The sequence below is a fragment of the Emys orbicularis genome, chromosome 2 (assembly GCF_028017835.1).
Source record: "Emys orbicularis isolate rEmyOrb1 chromosome 2, rEmyOrb1.hap1, whole genome shotgun sequence".
NCBI classification, from domain to species: Eukaryota; Metazoa; Chordata; order Testudines; family Emydidae; genus Emys; species Emys orbicularis.
The window spans coordinates 282,632,394-282,649,983 of NC_088684.1; the positions used below are offsets into that span (position 1 = coordinate 282,632,394).

Genomic DNA, 17,590 nt, shown 5'->3' on the forward strand with positions numbered 1-17,590 from the left:
GGCCTCTCCTGCACCCCTGTCCCAGCCCAGAGCCTACACCCAAACTTCCTCCCAGAGCCCTCACCCCCTCCCACACCCCAACCTCCTGTCTCAGCCCAGAGCCTACACCCAAACTTCCTCCCAGAGCCCTCACCCCCTCCCACACCCCAGCCTCCTGTCTCAGCCCAGAGCCTACACCCAAACTTCCTCCCAGAGCCCTCACCCCCTCCCACACCCCAGCCTCCTGCCCCGCCCAGAGCCTACACCCAAACTTCCTCCCAGAGCCCGCACCCCCTCCCACACCCCAACCTCCTGCCCCACCCAGAGCCCGCACCCAAACTTCCTCCCAGAGCCCGCATCCCATCCCTAGGGTGACCAGGCAGCAAGTATGAAAAATCAGGACGGGGTGAGGGTACTAGGAGCCTATAAAGAAAAAGCCCCAAATATCGGGACTGTCCCTATAAAATTGGGACATCTGGTCATCCTACCCCTTCCACACCCCAACCTCCTGCCCCAGCCCAGAGCCCGCACCCAGCACCCAAACTCCCTCCCAGAGCCTGACCCCCTCATCCTCTCCTGCACCCCAACCCCCTGCCCCAATCAAGGTACCTCACTTTATTTTCATTTACTTCCTATTACTTATAATATAGGAGGAGCATGAAGAAAAAAAGAATGAAACCCCGGGGGGTGGGGGCGGCTTCCAGAAATGAAGCTGCGCACAGGACCCCACTAACTCTAAATCTGCTACTGGGTCCCTTCCAATCCTATGATTCTATTTCAGATTTCTACAATAATTCACCCAATCTACACAAACCAAAGGTTCACACTTCTCTAGTTCATCGTTCAAAGTGCTATGGTGTCTATGTGAAAAAGGGATCTGAAGGCAAGTCTAGACACCAAAAAAGTTTGTCACATGAGCCTTTTTAAAACAGACATTGTAAACATCAAGTAATATCTGTCCCTCCCAACAAACTGCTATAGAAAAATAAAGCACTGTGCAAACTGCAATGAGCGTTTTAAAATGATGATATAACCCAAAAGACAGTTTGCAGACCTTCTTTACCCTTGTTAAAATGGAAATCCTGGTGCAGCCTTAACTGTCATGGTGCTACATCCCACCGTAATATTGCTACTATACATTAGGGCCAGGATTAGAGATAATGGCACAAGCTTGGGTCATTTGGTCAATGGGTTCCTCAGGTACAATCTAACTCCTTCTCTTCCCAGAAATAACTGCTTTTAGTAAGTAAATTGTTCTAAAACTCCCATTGATAGCAAAATTGTCTTGAAAATTTATTGCACAATAGGGGCTGGAGGAGTGTTTGGGAAAGAAGGACATCCATTGAGTTGAATGGATCAGTTTACGTGTCTCAGAGGTATTGAGTCAGGCTTTTCATCTCCATGAGATGTTCTGATTTATCTGAGCACATACCATTGAGATGAATGGGACACTTCACATCTCTGCAATCCTTCTGTGTTTCAGAGGGTTGTGCAGAACGCTCCCTGCTAACTGGACCCCAAAGTGGAGTACGGAGTCTGGGACTCCCCTCCATCTCTCCTTGCTGCCTCCAGCTAGGAGATGTGTTCCTAACAGCCCACTGGTTAGCACCTCCCTTCCTCCATGTTGCTCCTCTACTGTTGGGCAGGGAGAGCATGAAGGGGCCAGGAGGAGGACAGCTGATAGCAGAATGGCAATGAAGAGTTTCCAGGAAGACTCCAGGTGCCTCCCATTGGTGCGCTCCCCCCATCCTCAAAAAGCCAAAAGAAACTAACTGCCTAAAAACTTCATTAACATTGAGGTAAGGTTGACTTCAGTGCCTCATGCTATTGCAGAATGTTGAGTGCACCTGGACTTAAAGTTAGTGATCCATTTGGATGAAGATATATCTCTCTTCATATCTGAATGCGAGATGAGATAATGTTCTGCAAGTAATCCCTGCACCGGTCAATGTGGCTGTTCCTAACACAGTGAAGGGCAGTTGGAGTGCATGCAGACAAAGGAATGAATATAATTATGTGGGGCACAGCATACAACATGAAAAGGCTTGTTTACATTGTCATTCCTTGTTGTAGCCACAGGGCAGCCCTGGCTGAAACGGTATCTTGCCAGTGGCTCTTCAGGGTGGGGCTGGTATGCGCTTTAATGTTGTATGTCTGGCTTTTCAGAGGTTTAAGTAGAGGTGCACTTGACTTTGGCGAACGGGAAAAGGTACTATTGGGCAACCTTAACTTTGTGTTAATTTGTGAATTGTACCTTAATTTTCTAGTTGACTGTTTGCGAGCAAGCAAGAAGAGCTTGTTCTTCTCTTGTAACTGAATAATGTGCAACCACTTACACAATACTGCATGTGCTGAAATGAAATCGTCTGAACAGTAAAGTCTGTGTTTTAGGAGGGCTTCTAATGAATGTATGTCGCTACTTGAGTGGAGGAAACCATGATTGTTTTTCTCCTTTCCTCCATGACTTGAACCTTTTCCATTGGTTCATTCTAGGGCTTTTTTGGTGGTATTTTATTTCTGGTTGGAACATGGATGAGTGGGAGGACTCAATAAATGTGACTGGCATCTTAGTTTGTTGTCAGGGATTTGGGTAGATTCTGCTGTTGGGATGGATATTGGTTCAGATTGCTCTGGGGGACAGGGACTTAAAAGGTCAAGCTGCTCTACTGAGCATGTTTTCGAGCTCACTAGGTTTTGTGGTAGCGGGTACAGGTTTAGCAGCTGGAAGTTTGGGTCTCCATTTATGGTTTCTCAACAGGCCCTTGACTAGGAGCAGACATAATCCTTACTAGGTATGTCTGTGCTGCATTTTAAAAGCCGTGGCAGTGAATCATAGAGTCCAGGTGTACAGGCTCAGGCTTGTGCTGTGGCACTAAAAACAGCAGTGTAGATGTTCCAACCCGGGGTGTAGCTCAAGCTCTGAAGCCTGGGGAGCCTAGGTGGGTTTCAGAGCCTGAGCTCCAGCCCAAGCCCAAATGTCTACACAGCTGTTCTTAGTGCCGTAGCGTGAGCCCAAGGCTGTAGACCTGAGCTCCGAGACTCGCTGCTGTGGGTTTTAAAACGCAGTGTAGACATACCCACTGCCCTCGATCAAAATATCCTTCGCAACCAAACTACCATTGTGCAGTATATTGTATTCTAGTTGTCCTCGTTGATGCCATTTTTTGCGGGGTGTGTGTGAGAGAGAGAGAGAAACAATATGAAACACTCTTGATAGCTTCTGTCTTCTCAAAGAGTCTACGCTACAAGCTCTACAACGGCACAACTATAGACACTTCCTACAGCAGCAGAAGGAGTTTTTCTTTCACCTCTTTGAGGGCAGTAGCTAGGTTGATGGAAGAATTCCTCTAGCGGTGTCTATAGCAGGGCTTCATAAGTCGTCTTAACTATGACTGTTAAGGGTGTGAATATTTCACAGCCCGGAGTGACAAAGCTAGGTCAATTTAAAGCCATGTCTGCACTATGAATTTACATCGGTATAACTACGTTGCTCACAGGTGTGAAAAATCAACACCTCTGAGCGACGTATTTATAACAACTTAACCCCCTGTGAACACAGCGCTATGTCGACAGGAGGGTTTCTCCTGTCGACATAGCTACCACCTCTTGGAGAGGTGGACACCTACGCCAGTGGGAGAAGCCCTCCTGTTGGCTTAGGTAGCATCTTCACTGAAGACTTTTTATCATGCTGTAATGTTTAAGTGTAGAACCTCCCTACGTTTTAGGTGTAGACTAGGCCTAAAGCAGTATTATTATTCCATCCTGAATGGCAGTGGGCCATGCTCTGGATTTTAAGCAGTATATAAGAGAACAGAATTTCTTTCAAACAGCTGAAGAATTAAATGATGAATTTAATCCATTTTAACAATATCTGGAACAGCATAAAGATATAGGTATAGTAGTGGTCTGCTTGCTTTTCCATTTCAATAAATTATGAAGAGATCAGTAGGTGGCATGTTAACTTGCTCATTATCCCCATTTTAAAATATTACTCTGTTCTGTAAACATCCGAAATCTGATCACAGGACTTGATTTTATGAGTCGCTGAGTTTCCTCAACTCCTGCTGTCTTCAGTCTGAATTGAGATCTCTTCTCCACTCCCCTTAAAATAAACTGAATATTGAGTTATGGGAAAGGACTTGTATTTTTAAATTGATTGTCTGTCTGTCTCACGTGTTAGTAAAAGAAATTAGCCTTTGTCTATACAGACAGGGTTTAAAATATTTACGAAACACTTATTAGGTAAAAGGCTAAGGGAGTATCTACAAAGGGAATTACATTCCAGAATAGCTATTCCTGATTAACTCAATATGTGGATGCTCTTATTCTAGATTAGTTTAATCACTGTAGATTAAGCTAATTCAGGGTATGTCTACACTACGAAATTAGGTCGAATTTATAGAAGCCGGTTTTATAGAAATCGGTTGTATACAGCCGATTGTGTGTGTCCCCACATAAAATGCTCTAAGTGCATTAAGTCGGCGGACCGCGTCCACAGTACCGAGGCTAGCGTCGACTTCCGCAGCGTTGCACTGTGGGTAGCTATCCCACAGTTCCCGCAGTCTCCGCCGCCCATTGGAATTCTGGGTTGAGATCCCAATGCCTGAATGATGCAAAACAGTGTCGCGGGGGGTTCTGGGTACATGTCGTCAGGTACCTCCCCGTCCGTCAGAGCAACGGCAGACAATCGATTCGCGCCTTTTTACCTGGGTTACCTGTGCAGACAACATACCACGGCAAGCATGGAGCCCGCTCAGCTCAGCTCAGCTCACCGTCACCATATGTCCTCTGGGTGCCGGCAGACGTGGTACTGCATTGCTACACAGCAGCAGCTAATTGCCTTTTGGCAGTAGACGGTGCAGTATGACTGGTAGCCTTCATCGGCAATCTGGGTGCTGGCAGACGTGGGACTGCATTGCTACACAGCAGCAGCCCCTTGCCTTTTGGTAGAAGATGGTGTATTACGACTGGTATCCATCGTCGTCGTACTGCAGTGGCTGAAACTCCGTATGTCCCCCAGTCGCTGCCTTCCTAATGACGATGATGGCTATCAGTCGTAGTATGCTATTTTCTGCCAAGTGCCCAGTATTTTCTGCCAAGCACCCAGAAGATGCCGAGGGCTATCAGTCATGCTGCATCGTCATCTGCCAGCTTAAGATGTAAAAAATAGATTTGTTCTGTATTCATTTGCTTCCCCCTCCCTCCGTGAAAGGGTTTTGAGTTCAATCTTTGGGGGGGCCATTCTGTGTGACAGTTGTTTGTGTTTCTCCCTGATGCACAGGCACCTTTGTTGATTTTAATTCCCTGTACCTGTACGCCATGTCGTCAGTCGCCCCACCCTCCCTCCCTCCGTCTGTCAGATACTAGTTTCACGCCTTTTTTCAGACCAGATGCCATAGCACTGGGATCATGGAGCCCGCTCAGATCACCACAGCAATTATGAGCACTATGAACACCACGCGCATTGTCCTGGAGTATATGCAGAGCCAGGACATGCCAAAGCAAAACGAGGACCAGCCGAGGAGGCGATTGCAGCGCGGCGACGAGAGTGATGAGGAAATTGACATGGACATAGACCTCTCACAAAGCACGGGCCCCAGCAATGTGGAAAACATGGTGTTACTGGGGCAGGTTCATGCCGTGGAATGCCAATTCTGGGCCCGGGAAACAAGCACAGACTGGTGGGACCGCATCGTGCTGCAGGTGTGGGACGATTCCCAGTGGCTGCGAAACTTTCGCATGCGTAAGGGCACTTTCATGGAACTTTGTGACTTGCTTTCCCCTGCCCTGAAGCGCCAGAATACCAGGATGAGAGCAGCCCTCACAGTTGAGAAGCGAGTGGCGATAGCCCTGTGGAAGCTTGCAACACCAGACAGCTACCGGTCAGTCGGGAATCAATTTGGAGTGGGCAAATCTACTGTGGGGGCTGCTGTGATCCAAGTTGCCAGGGCAATGAAAGACCTGGTGATATCAAGGGTAGTGATTCTGGGAAACGTGCAGGCCATAGTGGATGGCTTTGCTGCAATGGGATTCCCAAACTGTGGTGGGGCGATAGACGGAACCCATATCCCTATCTTGTCACCGGAGCACCAAGCCACCGAGTACATAAACCGCAAGGGGTACTTTTCAATGCTGCTGCAAGCCCTGGTGAATCACAAGGGACGTTTCACCAACATCAACGTGGGATGGCCGGGAAAGGTACATGATGCTCGCGTCTTCAGGCACTCTGCTCTGTTTCGAAAGCTGGAGGAAGGGACTTTCTTCCCGGACCAGAAGATAACCGTTGGGGATGTTGAAATGCCTATCGTGATGATTGGGGACCCAGCCTACCCCTTAATGCCATGGCTCATGAATCCGTACACAGGCAGCCTGGACAGGAGTCAGGACCTGTTCAACTACAGGCTGAGCAAGTGCCGAATGGTGGTGGAATGTGCATTTGGATGTTTAAAAGCGCGCTGGCGCAGCTTACTGACTCGCTGAGACCTCAGCGAAAAGAATATCCCCATTGTTATTGCTGCTTGCTGTGCGCTCCACAATATCTGTGAGAGTAAGGGGGAGACATTTATGGTGGGGTGGGAGGTTGAGGCAAATCGCCTGGCCGCTGATTACGCGCAGCCAGACACCAGGGCGGTTAGAAGAGCACAGCAGGGCGCGGTGCGCATCAGAGAAGCTTTGAAAACGAGTTTTGTGACTGGCCAGGCTACAGTGTGAAACTTCTGTTTGTTTCTCCTTGATGAACCCGCCCCCCCCCCCCACCGGTTCACTCTACTTCCCTGTAAACCAACCACCCCACCCTCCCCTCCCCCCTTCGAGCACCATTTGCAGAGGCAATAAAGTCATTGTTACTTCACATTCATGCATTCTTTATTAATTCATCACACAACTAGGGGGATAATTGCCAAGGTAGCCCGGGATGGGTGAGGGAGGAGGGAAGGAAAAGGACACACTGCAGTTTAAAACTTTAACTCTTATTGAAGGCCAGCCTTCTGAAGCTCGGGCAATCATCTCGGGTGGAGTGACTGGGTGGCCGGAGGCCCCCCCACCGTGTTCTTGGGCGTCTGGGTGAGGAGGCTATGGAACTTGGGGAGGAGGGCTGTTGGTTACACAGGGGCTGTAGCGGCGGTCTCTGCTCCTGCTGCCTTTCCTGCAGCTCAACCATACGCTGGAGCATATCAGTTTGATGCTCCAGCAGCTGGAGCATCGACTCTTGCCTTCTGTCTGCAAGCTGACGCCACCTATCATCTTCAGCCCGCCACTTGCTCTGTTCATCCCGCGATTCAGCACGCCACCTCTCCTCTCGTTCATATTGTGCTTTTCTGTAGTCTGACATTGACTGCCTCCACGCATTCTGCTGTGCTCTGTCAGCGTGGGAGGACATCTGGAGCTCCGTGAACATATCATCCCGCGTCTGCCGTTTTCTCCTTCTAATCTTCACTAGCCTCTGTGAAGGAGAAACATTTGCAGCTGATGGAGGAGAAGGGAGAGGTGGTTAAAAAAGACACATTTTAGAGAACAATGGGTACACTCTTTCACGTTAAATTTTGCTGTTCACATTACACAGCACATGTGCGTTCGTTACAAGGTCGCATTTTTCCTCTTATATTGAGGGCCTGCCGGTTTGGTGTGAGAGATCACTCACGCAGTGCCAGGCAACAGATTTCGGCTTGCAGGCAGCCATGGTAAGCCACAGTCTTTTGGCTTTTTTAACCTTCTTAACATGTGGGAATGGTTTCAAACAGTAGCGCCCTCATTTCCCATACCAAGCACCCGTTGGGTTGGCCATTTAAAATGGGTTTGCAATGTAAAAGGAGGGGCTGCGGTTTCCGGGTTAACATGCAGCACAAACCCAACTAACCCCCCCCCCCCGCCCAATTATTGGGGATGATCACTTCACCCCCCCCCCACCGCGTGGCTAACAGCGGGGAACATTTCTGTTCAGCAGAGCAGGAAGGGGCACCTCTGAATGTCCCCTTAATAAAATCACCCCATTTCAACCAGGTGACCGTGAATGATATCACTCTCCTGAGGATAACAAAGAGCGATAAGGAATGGATGTTGTCTGCATGCCAGCAAACACCGGGACCATACGCTGCCATGCTTTGTTATGCAATGATTCCAGACTACGTGCTACTGGCCTGGCGTGGTAAAGTGTCCTACCATGGCAGACGGGATAAGGCAGCCCTCCCCAGAAACCTTTTGCAAAGGCTTTGGGAGTACATGAGGGAGAGCTTTCTGGAGATGTCCCTGGAGGATTTCCGCTCCATCCCCATACACGTTAACAGACTTTTCCAGTAGCTGTACTGGCTGTGATTGCCAGGGCAAATTAATCATTAATCATTAAACACGCTTGCTTTTAAACCATGTGTAATATTTACAAAGGTACACTCACCAGAGGTCCCCTGTGTGCTCTCAGGGTCTGGGAGCACGCTTTGGGTGAGTTCGGGGGTTACTGGTTCCAGGTCCAGGTTGATAAACATATCCTGGCTGTTGGGGAAACCGGTTTCTCCACTTCCTTGCTGCTGTGAGCTATCTACATTATCTCCATCCTCATCTTCCTCGTACCCCGAACCCGCTTCCCTGTGTGTTTCTCCAGTGAGGGAGTCATAGCACACGGTTGGGGTAGTGGTGGCTGCACCCCCTAGCATGGCATGCAGCTCCGCGTAGAAGCGGCATATTTGCGGCTCTGCCCCGGACCTTCCGTTTGCCTCTCTGGCTTTGTGGTAGGCTTGCCTTAGCGCCTTAATTTTCACGCGGCACTGCTGTGCGTCCCTGTTATGGCCTCTGTCCTTCATGGCCTTGGAGACCTTTTCTAATATTTTGCCATTTCGTTTACTGCTACGGAGTTCAGCTAGCACTGATTCGTCTCCCCATATGGCGAGCAGATCCCGTACCTCTCGTTCGGTCCATGCTGGAGCTCTTTTGCGATCCTGGGACTCCATCACGGTTACCTGTGCTGATGAGCTCTGCGTGGTCACCTGTGCTCTCCACGCTGAGCAAACAGGAAATGAAATTCAAACGTTCGCGGGGCTTTTCCTGTCTACCTGGTCAGTGCATCTGAGTTGAGAGTGCTGTCCAGAGCGGTCACAATGAAGCACTGTGGGATAGCTCCCGGAGGCCAATAACGTCAAATTCCGTCCACACTACCCCAATTCCGACCCGCTAAGGCCGATTTTATCGCTAATCCCCTCGTCGGAGGTGGAGTAAAGAAACCGGTTTAAAGGGCCCTTTAAGTCGAAAGAAAGGGCTTCGTCGTGTGAACGTGTCCAGGCTTAATTCGATTTAAAGCTGCTAAAGTCGACCTAAACTCGTAGTGTAGACCAGGCCTCAGAATGAGGCACTCTTATCAGGAATAGCTATTCTGGAATAACAACTCCCTGTGTAGACAAGCCCTGTGTTTGTTATTCCTAGGTTAGCACAGAAGATGAGAAGGCAGACTTCCATGAACAATGTGTGCGCACCCGACACACACCCACACCTCCTTTCCAAACCGCTGAGAAGTGGAGGCTTCGGAGATTTCTACTTGGATTCTATTCATGGGTTCTGGTGTGGTTGGGGGTATCTTTCATATAAATGTCTGGCTATTAAATACTTGATAGAGTTGAAGCCCAATTGCCCCATATTTCTTTTAGAAATGAGAAGCTTTCTTTTTCTCCTTCTACCTCAATCCTAGAGTCCTCTGGCTTCTGAGAGAACGTAGGATCTCTATTGTTTGATTCCTTCCCAGATTCTTGGCTCCTGAATGGGGGAATGTGTGTCTGCTACTGGGCCCTTAAACCAAGGCTGCTGCTTTTTTGCTTTTTTTTCTTCCTCTGTGAATACACCAATGCTTACATCAGCTGCTGTGGTTCATAGCTTTTCCCAAGCAGTAGCATGAAACTGACATGATTCTTTACATTTTCACAGATGACCACACCATTCTGAATAGCAGTCATGAAACTGACTAATTTTGTTAATTTCAACCTATTGCTGCTTGGGAAAGCTGCAACCTGCAGCAGAGACCCTGCAGCTGTCTCCAAACCTAGAAAGTCCAGTAGTGCACCAGTACTGGGTTATATAATAGCAGCATATTTTAAATATCTTCTATTTCATTCTTTATGCATCGTTATGTTTTGTTTGCAATTTTGACTGTTTTACATTGAGCAGGTTTTTTTGTTTAACTATTCATAATGATCCCAACAACTTTTGTAGGTTGTTCCAGTTAATTTATAGACCAGCCACATGTGTATGAGTAGTTCAAATTATTCCTTCCAGTGTGGAAAACTTTGCATTTGTAAACACTGAGTTTCATCAGCCAGTGTGCTGCCCTTTCACCTACCGTTAAGTTCCTTTGAAGTCTCTCACAGTCCTCTTTAGGTTTGGCTACCCTAAATAATTTTGCCACCCGATCTGCAAGCTGTGTGTATGAGGGCAACTCACATGTTTTCACCTAATACTCTGATTGAGCCATATTCTCTGAAATATGAATAGCTACTAATTTGTTGCTCTGCCATATAACATTTGAAATTACATTTACATTTACAGCCTGGAAGAGAGATCTCTCTCATCTTTATGCCCTCTTCATGGAACTTAGGTTTTTCTTTCTTGAAAACATTTTTGTCTTCAGGCAGATTCTTGTAAAGATTTCTGAAATTAATCCATTGCCTAGTACTCAGTTATGAGCAAAATCTCTCCTGTGGGTTGTACATTGTAAGTATAGGCCAACACCTATCCTGTGTCAAGCAGGATCACTGGGGGCTGGAGAGGGGTCAACATGGGGCATGAATATGCACTAAGGTTCTCTCCTAGAGCAGCAGGATGGGGTCTTCTCTAGCACTCTCTTGAATGCTAAGAGGGGGATCCAGCTAAAGCTCCTGTTGAAGCAACCTGGCCCCAAAAGGTTGTGGTCTGCCAGTTTGGCATGGCCAACTCCACATACATGGTACAATTGGTAGCATGTTGCTGCTTCTTGGGCCACTGTTAAGAAGTGCTCCAGAAAATCATGTCTTCCTGTTCAGCCTTTCCATATGAGACAGACCGCTGTGTGCTAGCAGGATGTCTCCGGGACCTTCTCTGCACCCAGTCCGCTTCCCTATCTTCCCTTCCCCAGTGGCATTGTATTGTAAGGGCAAGATTTTGTCCAGTCTCAGAGTACATTAAGTCAAGGTTAAATGGCTGTATTGGACTGTCATAGTCCTCTGTTCCAGGCTGCAACTTTTCCCTTTTTAGTTCTTCTTTCTTCATTCTGCTGTTGCTGCTGCTTGTACCTGACTTTGGGTATGTCTGTACTAGAAATGCTGCAGCACTGTAGTGTAGCTGCTTACCAAAGCAATGGAAGGGGTTTATCCATTGGTGTAGTAAGTCCACCTATCCGGGAGGCGGTAGCGAGGTCAACAGTTTTCTTCCATCAACCCAGCAGTGTCTATAACTGGAGCTTAAGTCGATTTAGTTATATTACACAGAGTGTGAAATTTTTTGCAACCCTGAGCAATGTAGTTAAGCTGTCCTAACTTTGTAGTGTAGACCAGCCCCTTGACTAGCAGTGCAGACGATCTGTTATTTTTTCCAAGTCCTAGTGAACACTGTACTGTAATTGGATCTCCAGGGGACTTTTTTTATTTTCAACTTACTGCTCCCAAAGTCCAAATATGCCACTTCAGAGATGTGCTTAAATTCTATTTAAATTGTGCTCTTTCCAAACCAGGCTTCCACCCAAGTGCCAGATTCCCTTAGGCACATTTTGGGGATCACAGGGACATAAATACACATTAAAAAAGTTGCTCACTTAGGCGTAAAAACATGTCAAATGATTTTTCTCTTTACACAGTTTTTATGCAAATTTAAAAAGTTCACATTTTAGGTTTGTGAATGTGGTTGTTTTAGAAATATTGTGCAGTAACCTCCATATGATGTGACACAAGGAGTGCTGCCAGAACTGTCATTATGTTTTGAGTGTTAATACAAGATTGCAAATACTACAGGGATAACTTACTTAACAGGTCATCGCACTAAATACCTGTAAGTTTCCTCAAGTATAAGTTTAGGCTGCTGTATTTTTACAGTGTTTGTGTTAAATGGATATATGTATTTGTATATGATATGTAGATATAACCTGTCTTTATGTAGTCATTGCTGTGAATGTTCCATTATTCCGATCTTCCCATTAATTTTTTTAAATGTGTGAGTGATGTTTTGTATACAATAGATAATGCATGCATTTGTATTGTAGATGCATGGTTATATGTTATACATACTGTGTGTGTTATAGGTATACGTGTGTATACACACACACACACACACACACACACTGTATGTGTATGTAGTGTCAGTACGGTGAGTTTTCCACTATATTATCTTTTTGGTGGATATGGGATTTTAATAAGGTAGTTCATCTCTTTCCCCTTCTCCCCCACCACTCCTTTCTTTCAATCACCACCATTTAGATTTGCACACACCTTTTGGATACAGTAGAATATGTGAAGTTTTTTTCCCTTGATAGACTAAGGGTTTTTAAGCATAGGAAAAATAAAAAATCTTTATTAACTTGGGTGTTTTCTACATTTTTAACAGAGTTCTGTGGAAAAAAACAAAACTACTGTTACATAACTTTAAATAATATATTTAGTAGTTAAATTGCAAATTTATTTAAAGATACACTTTAAATTATTGTTTATATTTTATTTATTGTACTTTGCATTCTGTTTGAGGAAAGTCAGATTGCTACAAAACATGACAATTAATAGGAAATCCTCCAGATTATCCTGGTTTAAAAAAAGTTTCCTCTGCTTTGCAGCGAACAACTCTGCGCCTTTTGTTACTGTGGTGAACGAAGCTCATTAGGACAAGGAGAATTAAAACAATTCAGTCCAACGCTAGCGTTTATCATCCCCTGGAAGAACCAGCCTTTAAGTAAGAGTGAAACCAACGACAGCAACGATGGAGCTTATGAGAGAACTCCAAGGCAAAACTCAGTGCCACGCAAACAAAGGGGACAGAAGAAGTAAGTCTGTTTCATCATAAAAACTTCTGTCATGATTTTGTTGTATTGTTGATTTATTGTAGAGAGGCCAGGAAGCATATATGCAAACATTGTGCAGTGATAAGTGAATAATTTGAAAATTTGAAATTATTTTAAAACCACATGATGCTTAGTATTATTAATCTGTGTTTGAAAAATTGCAAACCATGTCAGAAAAATAGTAATCTTTCTTCTGCTTCTTATTGTTAAGGTTTTTTCCCCTAGAAGTGAGAATGTGTTCTTTTTTTGGAGAGTACAAAAGTAAAAGAGACAGACTTACTTTAAAAGTACAGATGTATTTGTACTCTTGAAATATCTTAGAGAGAGCATGCAAAAGAACAGAAGAGGAATAACCAATTAACCAGTTGATTTCTTAACTGTTGTGTTTGTGTACATTGGGGAGACAAGACATTTGTGCATGTCACCTTGTAATCTTTCTTCCTTGGCCCCCTCCAAAAATAATCCTTGTGACTGTGAAAAGCAACGTGCTATGTGAATACAGTATATTCTACTGTGATTAGAACTCTTTGTTGTTTTTGTGTATGTCAATGTTCTGTTTTTAATCCATTGAAGTATAGTAGTATCCCAGGTGCCTTTTGCAATACAGCACTTTTTAATAGCTATTTCTGAAAAATTACATTCACGTACACATCCCTGTATGGTCCATGCTTTAAAATACATCCATAACTGCGAATGCAGATTTTTTTAGTATTTGCATAATGGAATCGATTTTTCTTAATATATATTTGGATTTTGTAATTCTGGGGTTTTGCCGTTACCATGGTTAGATGTGTTCTTGTTTCAGAGCTTTCTTGCTAATATGTGGATTCAGTTGTGCTGGCTGATTAGTAGAGGTTTTTGTAGCCTATGGGAAAGTGCAAAATTAATTTAGCTTGGAACAACTAAACAGCTCTGTCCCTGGAGGGTGATGATGTAATCATCCCCAAGTGCCATGCTGGCTAACCTCCAAGTTTAAGTACTAAAGCATTGTTGTGTTGGAGTTTTCTGATTGGTTGCTAGCTTTGGACTGCTGCCAATACAGTGAAGAAGTGAAGTAGGAAATGAAACAATAACAAAGAGAGGCAGCCTTTTAAAAGGATTTAAGGTGGTACATTTTAAGGAATCCTGAATTATCAAGGCATATGTAGCATTAAAAGTACTGTAGACATTTAAATTTTAAATTCATATTCAGATTAGGTTTATTCAGTTTAGATAAATTTTAGTTTAATAGCCCTTAATTAAGTATGAATGCTGAATCTCTATATAAAGCTGGCAGTGATTTTATTCATTTGATATTAAGGAACTATAAACACAAATTTAAAAAAACAGGTATTCAGATTTCCTTATTATAAAATCTAATATGAATGTGTAATTCTTTTTTAGATAGTAATTCAGTTAACAGGAGCCTATGTTGTTAATATCTGGCTTGACTGCATCTAGGGGTACTTGCCCTTTTGGGGTAGAATGGGTTAATTTAATACATCGTGTTTTATAAGGCGACTATTTTGTTCATAGTAATAGGTTTTAGTCTTGAAGGTTTTGATTTCTGATGTTGCACACTTTTTTTTTTTGTTATGACATAAGTCATTAGGATATAACTTAGTGCCAAGGATTGAAAACTTCACCCACTCACCAATAAGGAGAGAGAAGCTTTTCTTGACAGATGTGGGGGGGAGGGGTCTTAACCATCAATTTTTGCACAGCTTAAGCTTTCACTTACATTCCCCCTGTCTCCTTGCCCTTATGTTTCTGAAGGTAACCTTCGAAATAAGCCAAATGTAAAATGAGAGAATTTTTTACTCCTAAGTCAGCACACAGCTCTGTTGCCTGCTGTAGCTCATAGCTTTACCAAGCAATAAGGTAAAATTAACATAAATTTGGTCAGGTTCACTGTTCTTTTTCAGAAGGGTATAAGCATCATGAAACTGTCAAGAACTATAGCAGTTTCATGCTGCTGCTACTGTCGACATCTATGAACAGCCACGGAGGCATATGCTTGATTTATTAATGAATAGGGGACTGCCAAATTCACGGCCATGAAAAACACGTCACAGACTGTGAAATCTGAGTTCCCCAGTGAAATCTAGCTATTGGAGGGGCGGAACAGGGCAGGCCTGGGGGCGCCCCAGCTGCGGGCTCCTACCATTCACTGGGATCCAGCTGTTAGTCTGCCAGGCTGGAGAGGGACGGCTGCTCCTGCGTGGCTGCTCTTGTGGGGAGATCAGACTGAAGGCAGCAGCCACAGAGCTTCCTGCTGTTCAAAGAGATTCCCAGAGGTGGAGGTGGGTCTGATCTCCCCCATGCTGCTGAGAGCGCCCCAGCTGGGGACTGCTAGTCCCCTCGGGGCTGGGGTGGGACAGGACTTCCTCTTCCCTTGCACGGCCACTCTCAGGGGAGATCAGACCCACCTACCTCTGGGAACCTCCCCCAGCTGCAGGAAGCTCTGTGGCTGCTGACAGCTCTGAAGGTTCCCAGCAGCACTGGTGAGATCAGAGCCACCTCTGGGAATCTCCCCCAGCTGCAGAAAGCTCCGCAGCTGCTGTGAAGTAACGGTGGAAATCCTGCAACCCCCCTATATCAGCTTTGTGACCCCCCCCCAACCCACTTTTGGGTCGGGACCCCCATGATTACAACACCATGGAATTTCAGATGTAAACATCTGAAAATGTGAAATTGACCAATTTTAAAACCCTCTGGCTGTGAAATTGATCAAAATGGACTGGGAATTTGGTAGGGCCCTAATGAAGAAGGAACCAATAAAAGATTGAGACGACCCAAATTTCAGCACCCCCCTCCATGGCAACCACTATGGTAGCTGAGGGGACTAGACATCTCAGTAAGGCTTAGTGCAGTGCTTTAGAAATCCAAGGCAGAAACTTTTTTTTTAAGTGGGGTTGAGGGAGTCAGGTTTCTCTGGTTAATGGGTTAGTGAGTCTGATGTTTAGTGGATAATTTTTTGGTAAGTTGGGTTAAAAAGCCAGAAAGAAGGATACCCTGTGCTCAAATAGTATACTGTGTTGTTTGTGGGTTTTTTTAAATAGGTTTGATAGATTCTTCCATTTCATCATAATCTAGTGCTTTTTGTGTCATTAAATTCTCCTTTTCTACCCTCTTTCTCTTACACTTTGCTATTTTGTGAATTTCGGTTGTGTGGGACAAAGACATCTGCTGCCATATAACCTTCTCCCTTCTTGGCCTTTTTCACCCTTCCCCCATACACACTAGCTGTCTGCTATCCTAGCAGCTTACCACTGTCTGGTAGGGCAGAGTCTCCTTTGAGAATATTGTCAATGCTATACCACAGACCAGCTGTCGAGGTTGCAGAGAGGAAACCATAAGAAAGCTGCAGCTGACACCCTCTGTTTACACCACCTCCCTCTCTTTGTTCCAGGTTTTCCCATTTCCCCAGAGAAATATCCCTTCTTTGCCTGGATCTATATCTGCCTGTACTTACCTAACAGTTCTCTTCTGGAGATGAAGCAAGTCAAACAAAAAATGCAGTTTGAAAAATTTTAGTATGTATATCCTGAACAATGAGACGGTCAGACTGGACAAAGGGCCATTTAACACAGTCATTTTTTCTGGTGCATATGACTTTTAACTGAAAGCATTGTTCTTCATTTTCTCCTACTGATATAAATACTGTGTCAAAATTCAAGAAACTGGGCTATTTCCCCTCCCGCCCTTTTTCTTTGATGTATATTTTATCACACTTAGGGAAAACTCATTTGAGGCATTCTGTTTTTTTTTTAGATCATTTAAAAATCACGTAGCTAATTGAGTTATAAACTTAGACTGTTTTAATTGCAGAGTTACCTACCCACATTTTTTCTCTCCTTCTCTACAGAGAGAGACCTCAACAGAGTATAGCATCATGTACAAGTGTAAGCACTCAAACTGCTTCTGATGATCAGGTTGTCAAATTCTGGGATGAACTCAGTTTAGTTGGCTTACCAGATGACATTGATGTCCAAGCCTTATTTGAGCCAACAGGTGGGTATACGTTCAGCTATTAATAGTATGTGGTACGTATTTATAATGGTTTAACTGGAATTCAAACTAAACTTTTGTTTAAATAATTCTTTAGTTTGGTATAGTGATTGCCTCTTTGGGGGAAGTGAGGAGCAAAGGAGAAAGAAACAGAGATAATACTTCAGAGTTTAAACTGTCATTTTATACAACTCCTAAAGGCCCAGTCCTACAAAGTCTCCTTCTCATGTGGCTTCACTGGGGCTACCTGAACAAATAACAATTAGTCATGAGAGGAAGGGCTTTCAGGATCAGGTCCTAAGATTGTAATATACATTTTTAACTTTAATGTTTCATTTAGGTGTCTGTCCGAAAAATCAAGAAGCGTTGGGCTATTTTCTCAGAACATTTTGGTTCAAATGTTGCCCTACCAGCAATCTACACCATATGCTTATGTATAGGGCCCTACCGAATTCATGGCCATGGAAAACGTGTCACGGACAGTGAAATCTGGTCTCCTCCTGTGAAATCAGGTCTTTTGTGTGCTTTTACTCTATACTCTACAGATTTCATGGGGGAGACCAGCGTTTCTCAAATTGGGGGTCCTGACCCAAAAGGGAGGGTTTCAGGGGAGTCGCAAGGTTATTT

The 17,590-nt window shown here is 44.7% G+C and overlaps 1 protein-coding gene across 1 annotated transcript in view; it reads left to right on the forward strand.

Annotated features, from left to right (window-relative positions):
• The window catches only part of KMT2C (lysine methyltransferase 2C), a 323,379-nt gene that overhangs the window by 108,490 nt on the left and 197,299 nt on the right, over positions 1–17,590 (forward strand). Inside the window, exons 4-5 of the mRNA XM_065399612.1 lie at positions 12,749–12,955; positions 16,821–16,966. Coding sequence (XP_065255684.1) covers positions 12,749–12,955; positions 16,821–16,966 — 353 coding nt within the window. The remainder of the gene's footprint in view (positions 1–12,748; positions 12,956–16,820; positions 16,967–17,590) is intronic.